Raw genomic sequence first — 17,821 nt, 5'->3', positions numbered from 1 at the left:
CAAGTGCAGCCGGAATATAAACCTGTAAGCATTTTTTCCTCCCCTTCTATGTCTTCCAATTTTTAGTCATTTTCACTCCCAATGTACACTTATCTCTGTGAGATATTAACCCCTCACCCCCCCCCCAACCATTGTTTTAAATTTATCTCCCTCGGAGATATCTAAATGTAATTTTTTACAATGAAACCACTCTTTTCTCTGCTCCCCCTCCCTCGGAGATATCTAAATGTAATTTTTTGCAAAGAAACCGCTCTTTTCTAATCTTTGCTATCGCTTCGATATCTCATAAGCGAATATTTTTTGGTAATTTCTATTAATGCTCACCATTTGAAACTCAAAATCCCCATATTTTTCACAATTGATTATCACATAGTTTCAAAAGAAGGAACTGAGAGAGAGATTATTCACATTTATCTATTTGTTACATATGAACCCCGTAATTTTGCGCAAGGATATTTCAATATAACTTTCAATCTTACAAAGTCTTGCCAATATTTTAGTGATGGAGAGACATTCCTGAATAAGAATTAACGGTTCTCGAATTTAATTGAACTGTTTCCCAGAGAATATGCTTGGAAACAGAACAGACACGAGATTAAAAATAATCTAGGCTCATTTGGAGTCATAGACAACCTGTACGGGGAGTAGGCGAAACGACTTCTGCCGCCTAACAATCCGGTTTTTGGTGCCATTATGTAAAAGCCCGGAGCCTGGAAGGCGCCGTGGGGTCCGGGGAGGGCGGGGGGGGCAAGGTGCGGGACGCGCCGGGGGGATGCGCCACAGGTCAGAGAAGTGCCACAGGGATGCGCCACGGGCCAAGGAAGTGCCACGGGGATGCGCCACGGGCCCGAGAAGCACCGCGGGAAGCGTAGCGGGGGCCCGAGAAGCGTCACGGGGATGCGCTGTGGCTCCGAAAGGCGCCGAAAAAAAAATTTTAGGAGAGGGAGAGTTAGCACTTTTAATAGGGAAAAAATAGAAATGAAAAGAGAATTGTTTCTTACGTCAGTGTATAACCATTTCTCTTCGAAATTTAGCGATTTTAGCTATAACAATTTTCCTAAATTTATGGGAGGGGGCGTGAATCTATGATTTTTGTTGGGGAGAGGGTTAGCACTTTTAATAGTGACAAAATAGAAATGAAATTTAATTTAAACACTTTTTTTTCTCAGATATAATGATGTTTGGTGTGATTGAAACAGAATATATTGGTCTGAAATATTCAGCAACTGGCATTATTTTCGAAGCATCTTTCTTACTCCTAGACAATCAACGACGTGAAATTCATTGCTATAAATGGAACGTCAGATACAATATTTATAAGTACGAGAAAAACAGATGGAGTCCAACACTAAATTTTAAAAATCGAAATGGCTTTTACGCTAAAACCATACGACCACGTAATGAAAATGGCTATGAAATAAAACATGTACAAGAGGAAATTCAGGAAATATGCAGTTTTTTCGGTGTGCAAGCTGTATATGTTAAGGGAAACGGGCCAACTGATAAATTCTTACTAGAAAAATGTGATAAGGACATAGCATTATTCAATTTAGAAGACTTCAAATGTGAGAAATACCTGCATTCAGTCCATGACCCAGAAGATGAAGTTAGATATTTCGCTAAATGGATACCGGAAAAGATACCTGACATGGAAAAATGCATCAGATATCCAAAGTCCTAAACTTGCTCCTCCTCATATCAAATGGATTAAGCTTCTTTTTTTAAATATGTCATTATTTTTTTTAAAATGTTTTAAATTTGTTTAAGCAATAAATATCTTAAGCCTCAACCGTTTTTATTCTTTAGAATAGTCCATCACAATGAAAATTAGACTTTCAGATTCAAACAGACAGGGAACACACTTTCAAGTTCAGTATGTTGGAGAACCCTAAATAGTCACCCCTAAAAAGGTAAGTTAACCCTAAAAGGTTAAAGAATTTTTCTGAAATTATCTTAAGCCTGAGACGTTTTTATTCTTTAGAATAATAGTCCTTCGCCACCAAAATTAGACTTTCAGATTCAACATGCCAGGGAACACACTTTCAAGTTCAGCATGTTGGAGAACCCTAAATAGTTAACCCTAAAAAGGTAAGTTAACTCTAAAAGGTTAAAGAATTTTTCTGAAATTATCTTAAGCATGAGACGTTTTTATTATTTCGAATAATCCTTAGCCACAAAAATTATACTTTCAGATTAAACATGCCACGGAACACACATTCAAGTTCAGAATGTTGGAGAACCATAAATAGTCACCCCTAAAAAGGTAAGTTAACCCTAAAAGGTTAAAGAATTTTTCTGAAATTATCTTAAGCCTGAGACGTTTTTATTCTTTAGAATAGTCCATCGCCACGAAAATTAGACTTTCAAATTCAACATGCCAGGGAACACACTTTTAAGTTCAACATGTTGGAGAACCCTAAATAGTCATCCGTAAAAAGGTAAGTTAACCCTAAAAGGTTAAAGAATTTTTCTGAAATTACACTTTCAGATCCAGTATGTCAGGGAACACACTTTCAGGTTCAGCATGTAGGAGAACCCTAAATGCTCATCCCTAAAAAGGTAAGTTAACCCTAAATGGTTAAAGAATTTCTCTATTTATGTAGAGTTTCAACTAGTTATGGCTAAGTTTGTTAAAGACAAACTATTTTCTTGCGAAAACACACAAAATCAGAAAAAATGTTCAATGTACCTTTAGTACCGACGCAATTTGACTGAAATGAATATATTTATGCAGAGTTTCAACTAGCTAGGGCTAAGTTATCTAAAGACAAGCTTTTTTCTTGCGAAAACACACACAAAATCAGAAAAAATGTTCAATGTCCCTTTAGTACATACGCAATTGGTCTTAAATGAAGATATTTAAGCAGAGTTTCAACTAGCTATGGCTAAGTTTGCTAAAGACAAGCTATTTTCTTGCGAAAACACACAAACTCAAAAAAAAATGTTCAATGGTCCTTTAGTACCTACGCAATGAGACTGAAATTAATATATTTATGCACAGTTTCAACTATATATGGCTAAGTTTTATAAAGACAAGCTATTTTCTTGCGAAAACACACAAAATCAAAAAAAATGTTCAATGTTAATTTCGTACCAACGCACTTGGACTCAAAATGAAGATATCTATGCAGAGTTTCAACTACCTATGGCTAAGTTTGCTAAAGACAAGCTATTTTCTTGTGAAAACACACAAAATCAGAAAAAATGTTCAATGTTCCTTTAGTACCCTCACAATTAGACTAAAAATGAAGATATTTATGCAGAGTTTCAACTAGCTATGGCTAAGTTTGCTAAAGACAAGCAATTTTCTTCTGAGAACACACAAAATCAGAAAAAATGTTCAATGTTCCTTTAGTACCTACTCAATAAGTCTAAAAATGAAGTTATTTATGCAGAGTTTCAACTAGCTATGGCTAAGTTTGCTAAAGACAAGCTATTTTCTTGCGAAAACACACAAAATCAGAAGTAAAATGTTCAATGTTCCTTTAGTACCTACACAATTAGGCTAAAAATGAAGTTATTTATGCAGAGTTTCAACTAGCTATGGCTAAGTTTGCTAAAGACAAGCTATTTTCTTGAGAAAACACACAAAATCAGAAAAAATGTTCAATGTTACTTTAGTACCAACTCAATTAGACTAAAAATGAAGATATTTAAGCAGAGTTTCAACTAGCTATGGCTAAGTTTGCTAAAGACAAGCTATTTTCTGCCGAAAACACAAAACATCAGAAAAAAATGTTCAATGTTCCTTTAGTACCCACACAATTAGGCTAAAAATGAAGATATTTATGCAGAGTTTCAACTAGCTATGGCTATGTTTGCTAAAGACAAGCTATTTTCTTGCGAAAACACACAAAATCTGAAAAAATGTTCAATGTTCCTTTAGTACCTACGCAATTAGACTAAAAATGAAGATATCTATGCAGAGTTTCAACTAGCTATGGCTATTTTTGCTAAAGACAAGCTATTTTCTTGTAAAAACCCACAAAATCAGAAAAGTATTCAATGTTACTTTAGTACCTACGCAATTAGACTAAAAATGAAGATATCTATACATAGTTTTAACTATCTATGGCTAAGTTTGCTAAAGACAAGCTATTTTCTTGAGAAAACACACCAAATCAGAAAAAATTTTATATTTTCATTAATAACATAAAAAAATAGTATAAAATGAAGATATTTATGAAGAGTTTCAAATATCTATGGCTAAGTTTGCTAAAGACAAGCTATTTTCTTGCGAAAACCCACAAAATCAGAAAAAATTTTCAATGTTCCTTTAGTAACTACGAAATTAGACTAAAAATGAAGATATCTATGCAGAGTTTCAACTATCTATGGCTAAGTTTGCTAAAGACAAGCTATTTTCTTGCGAAAACACACAAAATCAGAAAAAATGTTCAATGTTCCTTTAGTACCCTCACAATTAGACTAAAAATGAAGATATTTATGTAGAGTTTCAACTAGCTATGGCTAAGTTTGCTAAAGACAAGCTATTTTCTTGCGAAAACACAAAATCAGAAAAAATGTTCAATGTTCCTTTAGTACCCTCACAATTAGACTAAAAATGAATATATTTATACAGAGTTTCAACTAGCTATGGCCAAGATTGCTAACAACAAGCTATTTTCTTGCGAAAACACACAATATCAAAAAAAAAATGTTAAATGATCCTTTATTACCTACCCAATTAGTATAAAAATGAGGTTATTTATGCAGAGTTTCAACTAGCTATGGCTAATTTTGCTAAACACAAGATATTTTCTGGCGAAAACACACAAACACTGAAAAAAAAATGGACTAGGGATATGGATTAACAACGCTTTTATGCTTATTTGAAGTTCTGTTTGGGGAGTTTCTAAGATAACGGGCTAAGTTCGAAAAAGAAAAGTAATATTTATTCTACATAATCCACACTCAGAAAAAATGTACTATGTAAACTGATTCCAAGCGCCAGTAGTCTTCAATGTATTAATTTATGACGAAATGCAACGTGAGACAGCTAAGATTGATAAGGTCAAGCTATTTTCTGATGGAAACAAACAAAATTAGAAAAAAATGTTCAATGTTCCTCTAGTACATATGCACTTAGGCTGAAATGAAGATATATATGCAGAGTTTCAACTAGCTATGGCTAAGTTTGCTAAAGACAAGCTATTTTCTTGCGAAAACACAAAAAATCAGAAAAAATATTGTTAGGTTAGGTTAAGTTAGATTAGGTTAGGTTAGCCTACGTACGCGCGCAGATAGGTTAGGTTAGGTTAGGTTGGATTAAGTTAGGTTAGGTTAAGTTAGGTTAGGTTAGATTAAGTTAGGTTAGGTTAAGTTAGGTTAGGATAGGTTAGATTAAGTTAGGTAAGGCTAAGTTAGGTTAGGCTAGGTTAGCCTACGTACGCGCGCGTACGTAGGCTAACCTAGCCTAACCTAACTTAATCTAACCTAACCTAACCTAACCTAACTTAATCTAACCTAACTTAACCTAACCTAACTTAATCCAACCTAACCTAACCTAGCTGCGCGCGTACGTAGGCTAACCTAACCTAATCTAACTTAACCTAACCTAACAATATTTTTTCTGATTTTGTGTGTTTTCGCAAGAAAATAGCTTGTCTTTAGCAAACTCAGCCATAGCTAGTTGAAACTCTGCATAAATATCTTCATTTCATCCTAATTGCATAGGTACTATAGGAACATTGAACATTTTTTTTCTGATTTTGTGTGTTTTTGCAAGAAAATATCTTGTCTTTAGAAAACTTAGACATAGCTAGTTAAAACTCTGCATAAATATCTTCATTTAAGCCTAATTTCGTATGTACTATAGGAACATTGAACATTTTTTATGAGTTTGTGTGTTTTCGCAAGAAAATAGCTTGTCTTTAGCAAACTTAGCCATAGATAGTTGAAACTCTGCATAAATATCTTCATTTCAGCCTAATTGCGTAGGTACTAAAGGAACATTGAACATTTTTTCTGATTTTGTGTGTTTTCACAAGAAAATAGCTTGTCTTTAGCAAACTTAGCCATAGCTAGTTGAAACTCTGCATAAATAACTTCATTTTTAGCCTAATTGTTTAGGTACTAAAGGAACATTGAACATTTTTTTTTATTTTGTGTGTTTTCGCAAGAAAATAGCTTGTCTTTAACAAACTTAGCCATAGCTAGTTGAAACTCTGCATAGATATCTTCATTTTTAGTCTAATTGGGATGGTACTAAAGGAACATTGAACATTTTTTCTGATTTTGTGTGTTTTCGCAAGAATATAGCTTGTCTTTAGCAAACTTAGCCATAGATAGTTGAAACTCTGCATATATATCTTCATTTTTAGTCTAATTGTGAGGGTACTAAAGGAACATTGAACATTTTTTCTGATTTTGTGTGTTTTCGCAAGAAAATAGCTTGTCTTAAGCAAACTTAGCCATAGATAGTTGAAACTCTGCATAGATATCTTCATTTTTAGTCTAAATGCGTAGGTACTAAAGGAACATTGAATATTTTTTCTGATTTTGTGTGTTTTCGCAAGAAAATAGCTTGTCTTTGGCAAACTTAGCCATAGATAGTTGAAACTCTGAATAAATAACTTCATTTTATCATAATGGTGTAGGTACTAAAGGAACATTGAACATTTTTTCTTATTTTGTGTGATTTCGCAAGAAAATAGCTTGTCTTTATCAAACTTAGCCATAGCTAGTTGAAACTATGTATAGATATCTTCATTTTTAGTCTAATTTCTTAAGTACTAAGGGAACATTGAACATTTTTCTGATTTTGTGGGTTTTCACAAGAAAATAGCTTGTCTTTAGCAAACATAGCCATAGCTAGTTGAAACTCTGCATAGATATCTTCATTTTTAGTCTAATTGCGTAGGTACTAAAGGAACATTGAACATATTTTCAGATTTTGTGTGTTTTCACAAGAAAATAGCTTGTCTTTATCAAACTTAGCCATAGCTAGTTGAAACTCTGCATAAATATCTTCATTTTTAGTCTAATTGTGAGGGTACTAAAGGAATATTGAACATTTTTTTCTGATTTTGTGTTTTTTCGGAAGAAAATAGCTTGTCTTTAGCAAACTTAGCCATAGCTAGTTGAAACGCTGCATAAATATCTTCATTTTTAGTTTAATTGAGTATGTACTAAAGGAACATTGAACATTTTTTCTGATTTTGTGTGTTTTCGCAAGAAAATAGATTGTCTTTAGCAAACTTAGCCATAGCTAGTTGAAACTCTGCATAAATAACTTCATTTTTAGCCTAATTGTGTAGGTACTAAAGGAACATTGAATATTTTTTCTGATTTTGTGTGTTTTCGCAAGAAAATACTTTGTCTTTAGCAAACTTAGCCATAGCTAGTTGAAACTCTGCATAAATAACTTCATTTTTAGCCTAATTGCGTAGGTACTAAAGGAACATTGAACATTTTTTCTGATTTTGTGTGTTTTCGCAAGAAAATAGCTTGTCTTTAGCAAACTTAGCCATAGCTAGTTGAAACTCTGCATAAATATCTTCATTTTTAGTCTAATTGTGAGGGTACTAAAGGAACATTGAAAATTTTTTCTCATTTTGTGTGTTTTCACAAGAAAATAGCTTGTCTTTAGCAAACTTAGCCATAGGTAGTTGAAACTCTGCATAAATATCTTCATTTTTAGTCTAGTTGCGTAGGTACTAAAGGAATATTGAACATAGGTTCTGAGTTTGTGTGTTTTGACAAGATAATAGCTTGTCTTTATCAAACTTAGCCATAGATAGTTGAAACTCTGCATAAATATCTTCATTTCAGCCTAATTGCGTAGGTACTAAAGGAACATTGAACATTTTTTTCTGATTTTGTGTGTTTTCGCAAGAAAATAGCTTGTCTTTAGCAAACTTAGCCATAGCTAGTTGAAACTGCATAAATATCTTCAATTTAGACCAATTGAATATGAAATAAAGTAACATTTAAATTTTATTATGATTTGTGTGTTTTCTCAATAAAATAGCTTGTCTTTAGCAAACTTAGCCATAGATAGTTGAAACTCTGCATAAATATCTTCATTTAAGCCTAATTGCGTAGGTACTAAAGGAACATTGAACATTTTTTCTGATTTTGTGTGTTTTCGCAAGAAAATAGTTTGCCTTTAACAAACTTAGCCATAACTAGTTGAAACTCTACATAAATAGAGAAATTCTTTAACCATTTAGGGTTAACTTACCTTTTTAGGGATGAGCATTTAGGGTTCTCCTACATGCTGAACCTGAAAGTGTGTTCCCTGACATACTGGATCTGAAAGTGTAATTTCAGAAAAATTCTTTAACCTTTTAGGGTTAACTTACCTTTTTATGGATGACTATTTAGGGTTCTCCAACATGTTGAACTTGAAAGTGTGTTCCCTGGCATGTTGAATTTGAAAGTCTAATTTTCGTGGCGATGGACTATTCTAAAGAATAAAAACGTCTCAGGCTTAAGATAATTTCAGAAAAATTCTTTAACCTTTTAGGGTTAACTTACCTTTTAGGGGTGACTATTTAGGGTTCTCCAACTTGCTGAACTTTAATGTGGTTTCCCGGGCTTTTTTAATCTTATGGTATAATTTTCTTGGCTTATTACTTTAATAAATAAATAACACGTTTAATGATGAATATATTGATTAAACCTTTAATTAAACTGTTAAGGTTAACTTATCTACATAGTGATAACTCTGTTTGGCCTTCCAACATGCTGAACTTAACAGAGGTTTAACTGGCCGAGTGACTTTGTAAGTATCATTTTCATGGCGATGGACTATTCTAAAGAATAAAAACGTCTCAGGCTTAAGATAATTTCAGAAAAATTCTTTAACCTTTTAGTGTTAACTTACCTTTTTAGGGATAACTATTTATGGTTCTCCAACATGCTGAACTTGAAAGTGTTTTCCCTGGTATGTTGAATCTGAAAGTATAATTTTCATGGTGATGAATTATTCTAAAGAATAAAAACGGTTGAGTCTTAAGATATTTATTGCTTAAACATATTTAAAACATTTGAAAAAAATAATGACATATTAAAAAAAAAAGAAGCTTAATCCATTTGATATGAGGAGGAGCAAGTTTAGGACTTTGGATATCTGATGCATTTTTCCATGTCAGGTATCTTTTCCGGTATCCATTTAGCGAAATATCTAACTTCATCTTCTGGGTAATGGACTGAATGCAGGTATTTCTCTCATTTGAAGTCTTCTAAATTGAATAATGCTATGTTTTTATCACATTTTTCTAGTAAGAGTTTATCAGTTGGCACGTTTCCCTTAACATAAATAGCTTGCACACCGAAAAAACTGCATATTTCCTGAATTTCCTCTTGTACATGTTTTATTTCATAGCCATTTTCATTATGTGGTCGTATGGTTTTAGCGTAAAAGCCATTTCGATTTATAAAATTTAGTGTTGGACTCCATCTGTTTTTCTCGTACTTATACATATTGTATCTGATGTTCCATTTATAGCAATGAATTTCACGTCGTTGATTGTCTAGGAGTAAGAAAGCTGCTTCGAATATAATGCCAGTTGCGGAATATTTCAGACCAATATATTCTGTGTCAATCACACCAAACATTATTATATCTAAAAAAAAAGTGTTTAAATTAAATTTCATTTCTATTTTGTCACTATTAAAAGTGCTAACCCCCTCCCCAACAAAAATCATGGATTCATGCCCCCTCCCCTAAATTTAGGAAAATCGTTATAGCTAAAATCGCTAAATTTCGAAGAGAAATGGTTAGACACTGAAGTAAGAAACAATTATCTTTTCATTTCTATTTTGTCACTATTAAAAGTGCTAACTCCCCCCCCCTAAATTTTTTTTTTTCGGCGGTTTTCGGAGCCACAGCGCATCCCTGTGGCGCTTCTTGGGCCCCGCATCGCTTCCCGCGATGCTTCTCGGGCCCGTGGCGCATCCCTGTGGCACTTCCCTGACCCGTGGCGCATCCCTGTGGCACTTCCCTGACCCGTGGCGCATCCCCCCGACGCTTCCCTAACCTTGCCCCCACAGCACTCCCCGGACCCATCGGCGCATTCCAGGCTCCGGTTCTTTACATAATGCCCCAAAAAACCGTCATGTTAGGCGGCATAAGTCGTTTCGCCTACTCCCCGTACAGGTTGTCTATGACTCCAAATGAGTCTAGATTATTTTTAATCGCATGTCTGTTCTGTTTCCAAGCGTATTCTCTGGGAAACAGTTCAATTAAATTCGAGAACCGTTAATTCTTATTCAGGAATGTCTCTCCATCACTAAAATATTGGCAAGGCTTTGTAAGATTGAAAGTTATTTTAAAATATCCTTGCGCAAATTACGGGGTTCATATGTAACAAATAGATAAATGTAAATAATCTCACTCAGTTCCTTCTTTTGAAACTATGTGATAATCAATTGTTAAAAATATGGGGATTTTGAGTTTCAAATGGTGAGCATTAATAGAAATTACCAAAAAATATTCGCTTATGAGATATCGAAGCGATAGCAAAGATTAGAAAAGAGCGGTTTCTTTGCAAAAAATTACATTTAGATATCTCCGAGGGGGGGGGAGCAGAGAAAAGAGTGGTTTCATTGTAAAAAATTACATTTAGATATCTCCGAGGGAGATAAATTTAAAACAATGGTTGGAGGGGGGGTGAGGGGTTAATATCTCACAGAGATAAGTTTATATTGGGATTGAAAAGGACTAAAAATTGGAAGAAATAGAAGGGTAGGAAAAAATGCTGACAGGTTTATATCCCGGCTGCACTTGGGCAACCGAAGGACCAGGTAGTGCATGCTGGAGGGCCACTTCCTGACCTTGAATAAGTGGGGCAGCTCTTGAAGGCCCAGGCAACGTATGATGGAAGGTGGACGGGCCGGCGGCGTTATATTCTTGTACAGATTATTGCACTTGTTTTGGAGGCTTCGGCCAGCTACCATATTGCCGGACAGTAGCCTTCGCATGGCCCGCATTATTAACCCTCGCTTTCTTGGAAGAAGGGGGCACGCATTCTTCACAATTTGCCTTAAAAAGAAGAGAAAAAATTAGTATCTAAATAATTTGCCCCTTTTTTACAGAAAGAAAGTTATTAACTATAATTTTGTCTAGAAAAGGCATTTATCACTAAGAAAGCACAACGTAAAAAATTTCGTGAAATGTACTAATTGCATCCTTTTTTGAATCTGAGAATTACGACTCACTGAGCCATTCAAAAGCCGGCCTAGTTTGTATATTTATCACACCCCCAGAAAAAAACAGCCCACTACCACGGAAAACAATTTTATTTTGAAAATAAAAAATGAAAACAGAACTTACATTGCTAATTGTGGCTGCCAAGGCTTCAAGTTCATCAATAATTTCATATGTTCTATCCATTGTGTCACAATACTTTCTGATAATTGAATGGGGGCACATGGAGGGCCTTTGGGGCACAGGGAGGGCCTTTGGGGGACCGGTGGGCCATTTGGGGCCCGGGGGGCCTTGGGGGCACCGGGAGGGCCGTGGGGGGTCCGGAGGGACATTTGGGGACCGGTGGAGGGCCTTTGGGACCCCGTTGGTCCTTTGGGAGCTCGTTGGGCCTTTGGGGGGGAGGGGCACAGGGAGGGCCTTTGGGTGCCTGGGGGACATTTGGGGACCGGTGGAGGGCCTTTGGGACCCCGTTGGTCCTTTGGGAGCTCGAGGGGCCTTTGGGGGGCCCGGGGATGGCCTTGGGGGGTCTGGGTGGGCCTTTGGGGCGCCGGTGGCCGGTGGGGAGCGGGGGGGGCGTGGGAGGGGCCGGGGGGACAGTGGAGACCCGGGGGGACTTTTGGGGACCGGTGGAGGGCCTTTGGGAGCTTGGGGGGCTTTTGAGGACCGGGGGCTTCCTTCGGGGTTGGGGTAGGAGGATTGGAACCCTTTGGGGTTGGGTTAGAGGACCTCACAACACTGTTCAAATGAAACTTGTGTATTATAACGACCACACTCAAATTCTCTTCTAAAATCTCTTCAAAAATCTTCTTTTAAAATGTCTCTATCTGTTTCGCCGAAATAGTTCCATAACCTGTCTAAAACGGTTTCGCCCAAATAATCACTAAACGCAAATTCAGCGTGTTCCTTTGTTATTGGCATCTCTGCGCTAACGCATTTCCAATTAATATGAAACCTTTTCGCGCGCTAAAACAATTCATCGCTAAGATGTTTTTTGCCTAATTGTTTCCATGGCCTTTGGTTATTAATATCCTTTGGAGTTCGACCAGTAGAACTGTTCCCGAGGCAAAGACATTAATGATTTGGATCTATTCCTGGAGAAATGTTTCTAGGCGAAAATTTTTAAAGTCTGACAGATGATGTCATTGATTGATTGATCTGTCAAGAAAGGGGAAATTAATTTGTTGTTTCTAAGGGGAATTATTGATTCACGATAGGTGAATTGAGGTCGACAGCACAGGTGTCCTGACTCGTGACAGCACCACGTGGTTTATGGTTTTCTCAGTGAGAAAGTTCCTGTTTTTCAAATTCTCACTGAGAAAACCATAAAACAGACATGAATTGCTGTTGACATCCATAAATGTGATAAAGTTCATGTTTTTCAAATTCTCACTGACATAAACCATAAAACATCCATAATATGATGTTGACATCCGAGAAAAACATCAAATAAATCGACCCACACACATAACCATCCATGAAACAGACATGAATTGCTGTTGACATCCATCAATGTGACAAAGTTCCTGTTTTTTCAAATTCTCACTGACAAAAACCATAAAAACATACAAAAATGTGAGAAAGTTCCTGTTTTTTCAAATTCTCACTGACAAAAACCATAAAAACATACAAAAATGTGAGAAATTTTCTGTTTTTCAAATTCTCACTGACAAAAACCATAAAAACAGACATAAATGTGACAAAATTCATGGTTTTTCAAGTGAGAAAATTCCTTTTTTTCATTCTCACTGAAAAAACCATAAACCACGTGGTTCTCGTGCCAATATATGGTGTTAAAAAAAGTTGTAGGTGGCAGCAGGGGTGAGGGATCGCGCCTCCTGACCCCTCTCTACTATCGTACGCCATATTGAAGAAACTTAAATTTGTTTTATAATTTCAATCAGCAACAAATTGGTAAAGGGTAGTTTTTAGGCACAAGGGATTTTATGGTGAAAACAAAAGCTTTTTTCAGTTTTATTTATTTTCTTCTTTTCCACTACCAAGCATATCTCTAAAGGTTGCACATTTATATTATTCATAAAAGAGTTAGGCATGCATTCTCCTCGGTGTATCTAAAGAATTGTTGTTGTTTTATTTAGGTTCAATTTCCATTGCCTCTCGGACAATTTGTTTAAAAAAGATCATTGCCAAATAGAGTGGTCTTCACAAGTAATGAACAAACAAGTTTTCGAAAATATAGTTGCTCAGAGCTGAATAAAAAAAACAACTTGTAGAATAATAGTAGAATTGTGTGATCAAACAGTTCGTGGTAACGAACTGTAAGTAAGGAACGACGCGGCTAAATAGTATTTGAAACTCTTAAACAAACAGAATTTTAGTATCAATAAATATATCAAAGAATTGGCTTATTATTTTGACTCCAAATATATAAGATTCATTAAGTTTAGTGTTACTCATCATAGGCTCCGAGAATGGGGAAATTGGCCTAATTTTGAAAAAAAGGGGAAACACCCCCTGAGAGTCAAGGCATCTTAACGAATTTTGCACCATCAGATTCAGTGGATCAGAGAACCACTGACGAGGTTTCGAATTCCTATCTGCAAAAATATTTGAATTTTTAGTCTTTTTCGAGAAGAAAGATCACGGATGTGTGTTTTTTTCCCATGGGTGATCATATCAAATCAATACAACTATTACTACTAACAACTCGCCTTAGCACCAAACCACCTGAGGTCAAAACAGCTACGCACGCTCCCCATCCATCCCAATCTATTCCCTCTTTACACCCTCCCAGGAAGTTCCAATTTCCCTTAAATATTTCTTTATGACATCATTACACCTCAACCGAGGACGACCTGCTTTTCGTCTAGCCGTAAACGGTTGGGTGAAAAGGGCAATCTTTGACAATCTGTCATCTTTCATCAGCAGAACGTGTCCTAGCCATCTCAACCCTTCTCTCGTTATAGCCCTTGGAAGTGGAGTTAAGCCGCACCTTTCATACAACCTGTTGTTTGAAATACGGTCAGTCAGTTCAGGTACGTAGAACAAACCGTGGGCAATTTCTCTGGACAATATCTAGAAAATCTACAACTGTTGAACAGTGGTTTATTTTATTTTATGATATTAATATTTTGTCTAATATTGAATTTTGGTATGTAATCAAAAGATATCGATATTATATCACCAAATTAACAGCTATTCATTAAATGTCATTGTCAGTTCGTGTGATTTCATTGTTTCTCTTTTCATTTTTTTTTTTTTGGGGGGGGGAGTGGTTCAACTAATTTTATGCTGAAGAGTATCTACCTTCTGATAGAATTCCTTTTTAGAATTAAATAGGCCTCTAAAAAGGATCTTTTTTACGTTTTGACTATCCTGCTGACCTCCTGACAACGCTAACAGCATAACCAATAGGGGTGCTGAGAACGAAACCCCGAAATATGAAAATGCTCTTTGACTGTGTAATGGATGTTTCCACGTGTTTCTGATCCCTTCAGCTACTCCTTCTCAAACTCGGATTTAAGTTGAACATCTATTAAAATGAAATTTCCTAACTGTTTCTGTATTGACTGCAATTCAACAACTACCCAATATTATTCTAACTTCGGGGATTAAATTTTCTTTTTCCTCTGAATGTCTTAAATATAAAAGAGTATATTCAGTTTTGAAATATTGCATTTCTATTATGGAATTGAAGCCTTCTTTGCGATTTAGACTTCTACCGTGTTTCGATATGTCTAGAGCTGACTTTGTTTTTTTTTTTACAGATGTGCCGATAAATATGGTGGGAGGGGGAGGGAAAGGCTTTTCAACACGTCACATCGCCTCATCTCCTTGAAATAATTTTCTTTGTGTGTGCTTGTAACTTTATTAACTAAGGTGCTGCAGCAGTCTCTGCATTGTTGTAATTTTCTTTTTCGTTTAGTTTCTTTCAGAGCCACAAATAACAAGATTCATTTGGGTTTTTTTTTCTTTCACCTTTCTTGTCCTCATTTGTTTCTATAAAGTAATTAAGCTTTTCAGGTCCTCTAGTATTGCAACTTTTTGTTTGTATTGAGAGAGAGAGAAATTCATTTTTAATTGAAGACCAATATTCACAAAAAAATCATAACAAACGGACCTACCACGTGAAAATCTATACAGATTTGTTTGTGGCAGGACTCAATATTTTACTCACTTACTACATATATATTGAAAAAATAAAATAAAACAAAAAAAAAGAAAAAATTCAATTTTATAAATAAATAAAAAATGAACCTCGTGAGAACCGCGAACCAATACTCACAGAAGACAGCCCAAATTGAAGATTAAAACTGAGAGTTAGTAATAGAATTTTAGTCAATTTGCTATAAATACGTGAAAAGTCGTCTTTTTTTCTAGACTTGGTTTGCTTTAATACCGGGCCTTCTGTATATTATGTCTAAATAAAGCCTCGTTTTCAGCGAGAAGTCCTGTTTTCTCTCACCTAAGTGCATCGCTTATTGGACTTACCACAGTACGGGCTCACCGTACTGAAGAAGCATTTACAGCGGAATTTGACCTTCATCAAGACCTTCATAGCTCATCCTGGTATCTATTTTTGGCAACTACTCGGTGGTTTGGAATTTGGCTCGATTGGCTATCAGTTCTTTATGTTGCCAGTGTGACGATTGGCGTTATGGCTATGAAAGATAGTAAGTTTGTGTTTTTTGTGTATATGTCTATTGCAACTCCTAATGGGGCCTCAGTTTCCATTTACAGTGTTTCTGCAAAAATTTCTGAGCAAAAACGAACATGTATTCCAGCATCGCTTGTGCGAGGCTTTCACTCTATATTTATGCTCCATTGAAATTATCCTAGTAGATAGTCCAGAAAATTCATGAAAGTCCTGACAAAATAAGTCTTTTAACTGAGGGGGATAAAAATGAAAGCAATTTTATCAAATTTTACAGCTTTCTTGAATGAAATACTATATCGGAATTTTTGTTTCTTAGGGTGTTTTAACTTTTCTTATTATGTTCCTTGTATATCTGTTTGAAATGTATGTTCAATCTCCTATCATACTTTTGCTCAGATAATGAATAATCCAAGATCCCAGAATGTGTTCTTTTTATGTTTCTCAGTGAATTTTTGGAAAAATAAACTCCAATGGAAAACGGCTCTCAGGCTTAGGAGTTGCCTCTGTCTTTGAAAATGGAGCGGGGTTTAAAGATCCTTAAAAAACAAGTGGTAATGTTGATTCCAAGATATGTAATGTAGATTCTGAGGTAATGTAGATTCCGTAGATTCCAAAAGTAACAACAAAAATTGAGAGAGGATTCTTTTACATAAAAAGGAAGGAAAACAAATTCAATGTTTTAAAAATCGAGGGAGATAGGGGCTAATAGAAACAAAAGAAGCAATTTTCTTGGTGCAGGTAGTGAAGGGGTTTGGTTGGCATAGTTTCAATTCGAGGATGAATACCCCATAATACCGGTTGAATAACAATGTCCAATTTCTAAATTGATCAGTGGTTCTTTAAAAAGACACCGAAACTCAGAAAAAGTGTAACCTTCTTCTCTAATTTTTGTTATCATTTCAAAGGAATATGGCTTTTCAAACATTTTTTTTATTGATGTTTAAGTCTTCTGGGAAGACTGCACATGGGGGAGGAGAATGCTTGTTTGAAATACTTTTATCGCCCATTTCTGGACTTGTAGGCTACTCTCTGGTAGTTAAATGACAAAATAGACCTAAACGTACTGGTTCGATTGTTCGCCCCCGAAATACTGTTTTGACCACCTATACAAATCTGTTTATCTAAAATGGCTAGATGCAAGTTTTACGCAATTGATCCCCACCCCCCCACCCCTCCCAAAAAAAAAAGGAAAGAAAATCTGGTTGGGTGCTGATGTGGGCGTAAGGTAGGATCGTAGATTTATTGATCCAGAAAAGTCAAAATTGTCAAAAAATTTGTTTTCGGAATAGGTAAAGGTGGTTAGCTGCACTTTTAGTACTACTACTTACTTGTACTTGGATCACGACACAAGCTATGTAGCTTTCCCTGACGACAGGATCTGGCAGACTGTTGAATTCCACAGGTTACAGGTAACTATCATTGAATGATAGTTATGATGTTGTACTTCTCATTACATCGTTGCCGGATGATCCTATTTGGGATTCGGTCACTTAGACATAACCCAGTATGCTCCTCAGGCATCCGTGTTCAAAAGTGTTGAGGGTGTGTGCATCGGTGCCTTCCTTCCTTTTTCATAGTGGCTTCCACAGCTGTGCGAAGACAGCGGAAGCTGATGCAATTTGACATAGGATTTCTTCCCAACATCCGCCGTTGATGGTGATGTACGAATCGAGATACTTGAATTTGTTGACAACTTCAATCTGCCTGTGGTTAAGGGTTATAGGGGTAGAGTTTATAGCCGAGGTATTTGACATAGCTTTAGACTTGTCAATGTTAATCTTGAGCCCCACTGGGGGCAGCAACTTCGGAGACTTTCAGAAGCATGCTCTGGGCTTCGCCAACGGATTTGCCAAGAAGAGCAACATCATTGGCATAATCCAGGTCGGTGGCACTAAAATCAGAGCTAACCTTGACTCCTTGGAAATTTAGCCTTGCTTTCTTCATTACCCAATTGACGACAAAATTGAATAGTTCTGGAGAGAGTAAACACCCTTGCCTCACAGCGAAGTCGATATCGAATAGCGGCGAAACTTCTTTGTTGACCTAGATTC

General features: G+C 36.0%; 1 protein-coding gene across 1 annotated transcript in view; it reads left to right on the top strand.

Moving 5' to 3' along the window:
- The window catches only part of LOC148955865 (ATP-binding cassette sub-family C member 4-like), a 216,306-nt gene that overhangs the window by 168,250 nt on the left and 30,235 nt on the right, over positions 1-17,821 (top strand). The window contains exon 18 of the mRNA XM_089104749.1: positions 15,556-15,786. Within this exon, the coding sequence (XP_088960875.1) occupies positions 15,556-15,786 (231 nt within the window). The remainder of the gene's footprint in view (positions 1-15,555; positions 15,787-17,821) is intronic.

The sequence above is a fragment of the Artemia sp. Qi Xiang Cuo genome, chromosome 2, assembly GCF_049724085.1.
Source record: "Artemia sp. Qi Xiang Cuo chromosome 2, ASM4972408v1, whole genome shotgun sequence".
In the NCBI taxonomy this organism is placed as follows: Eukaryota; Metazoa; Arthropoda; class Branchiopoda; order Anostraca; family Artemiidae; genus Artemia; species Artemia sp. Qi Xiang Cuo.
This window is presented reverse-complemented; position numbering and strand designations above follow the sequence as displayed.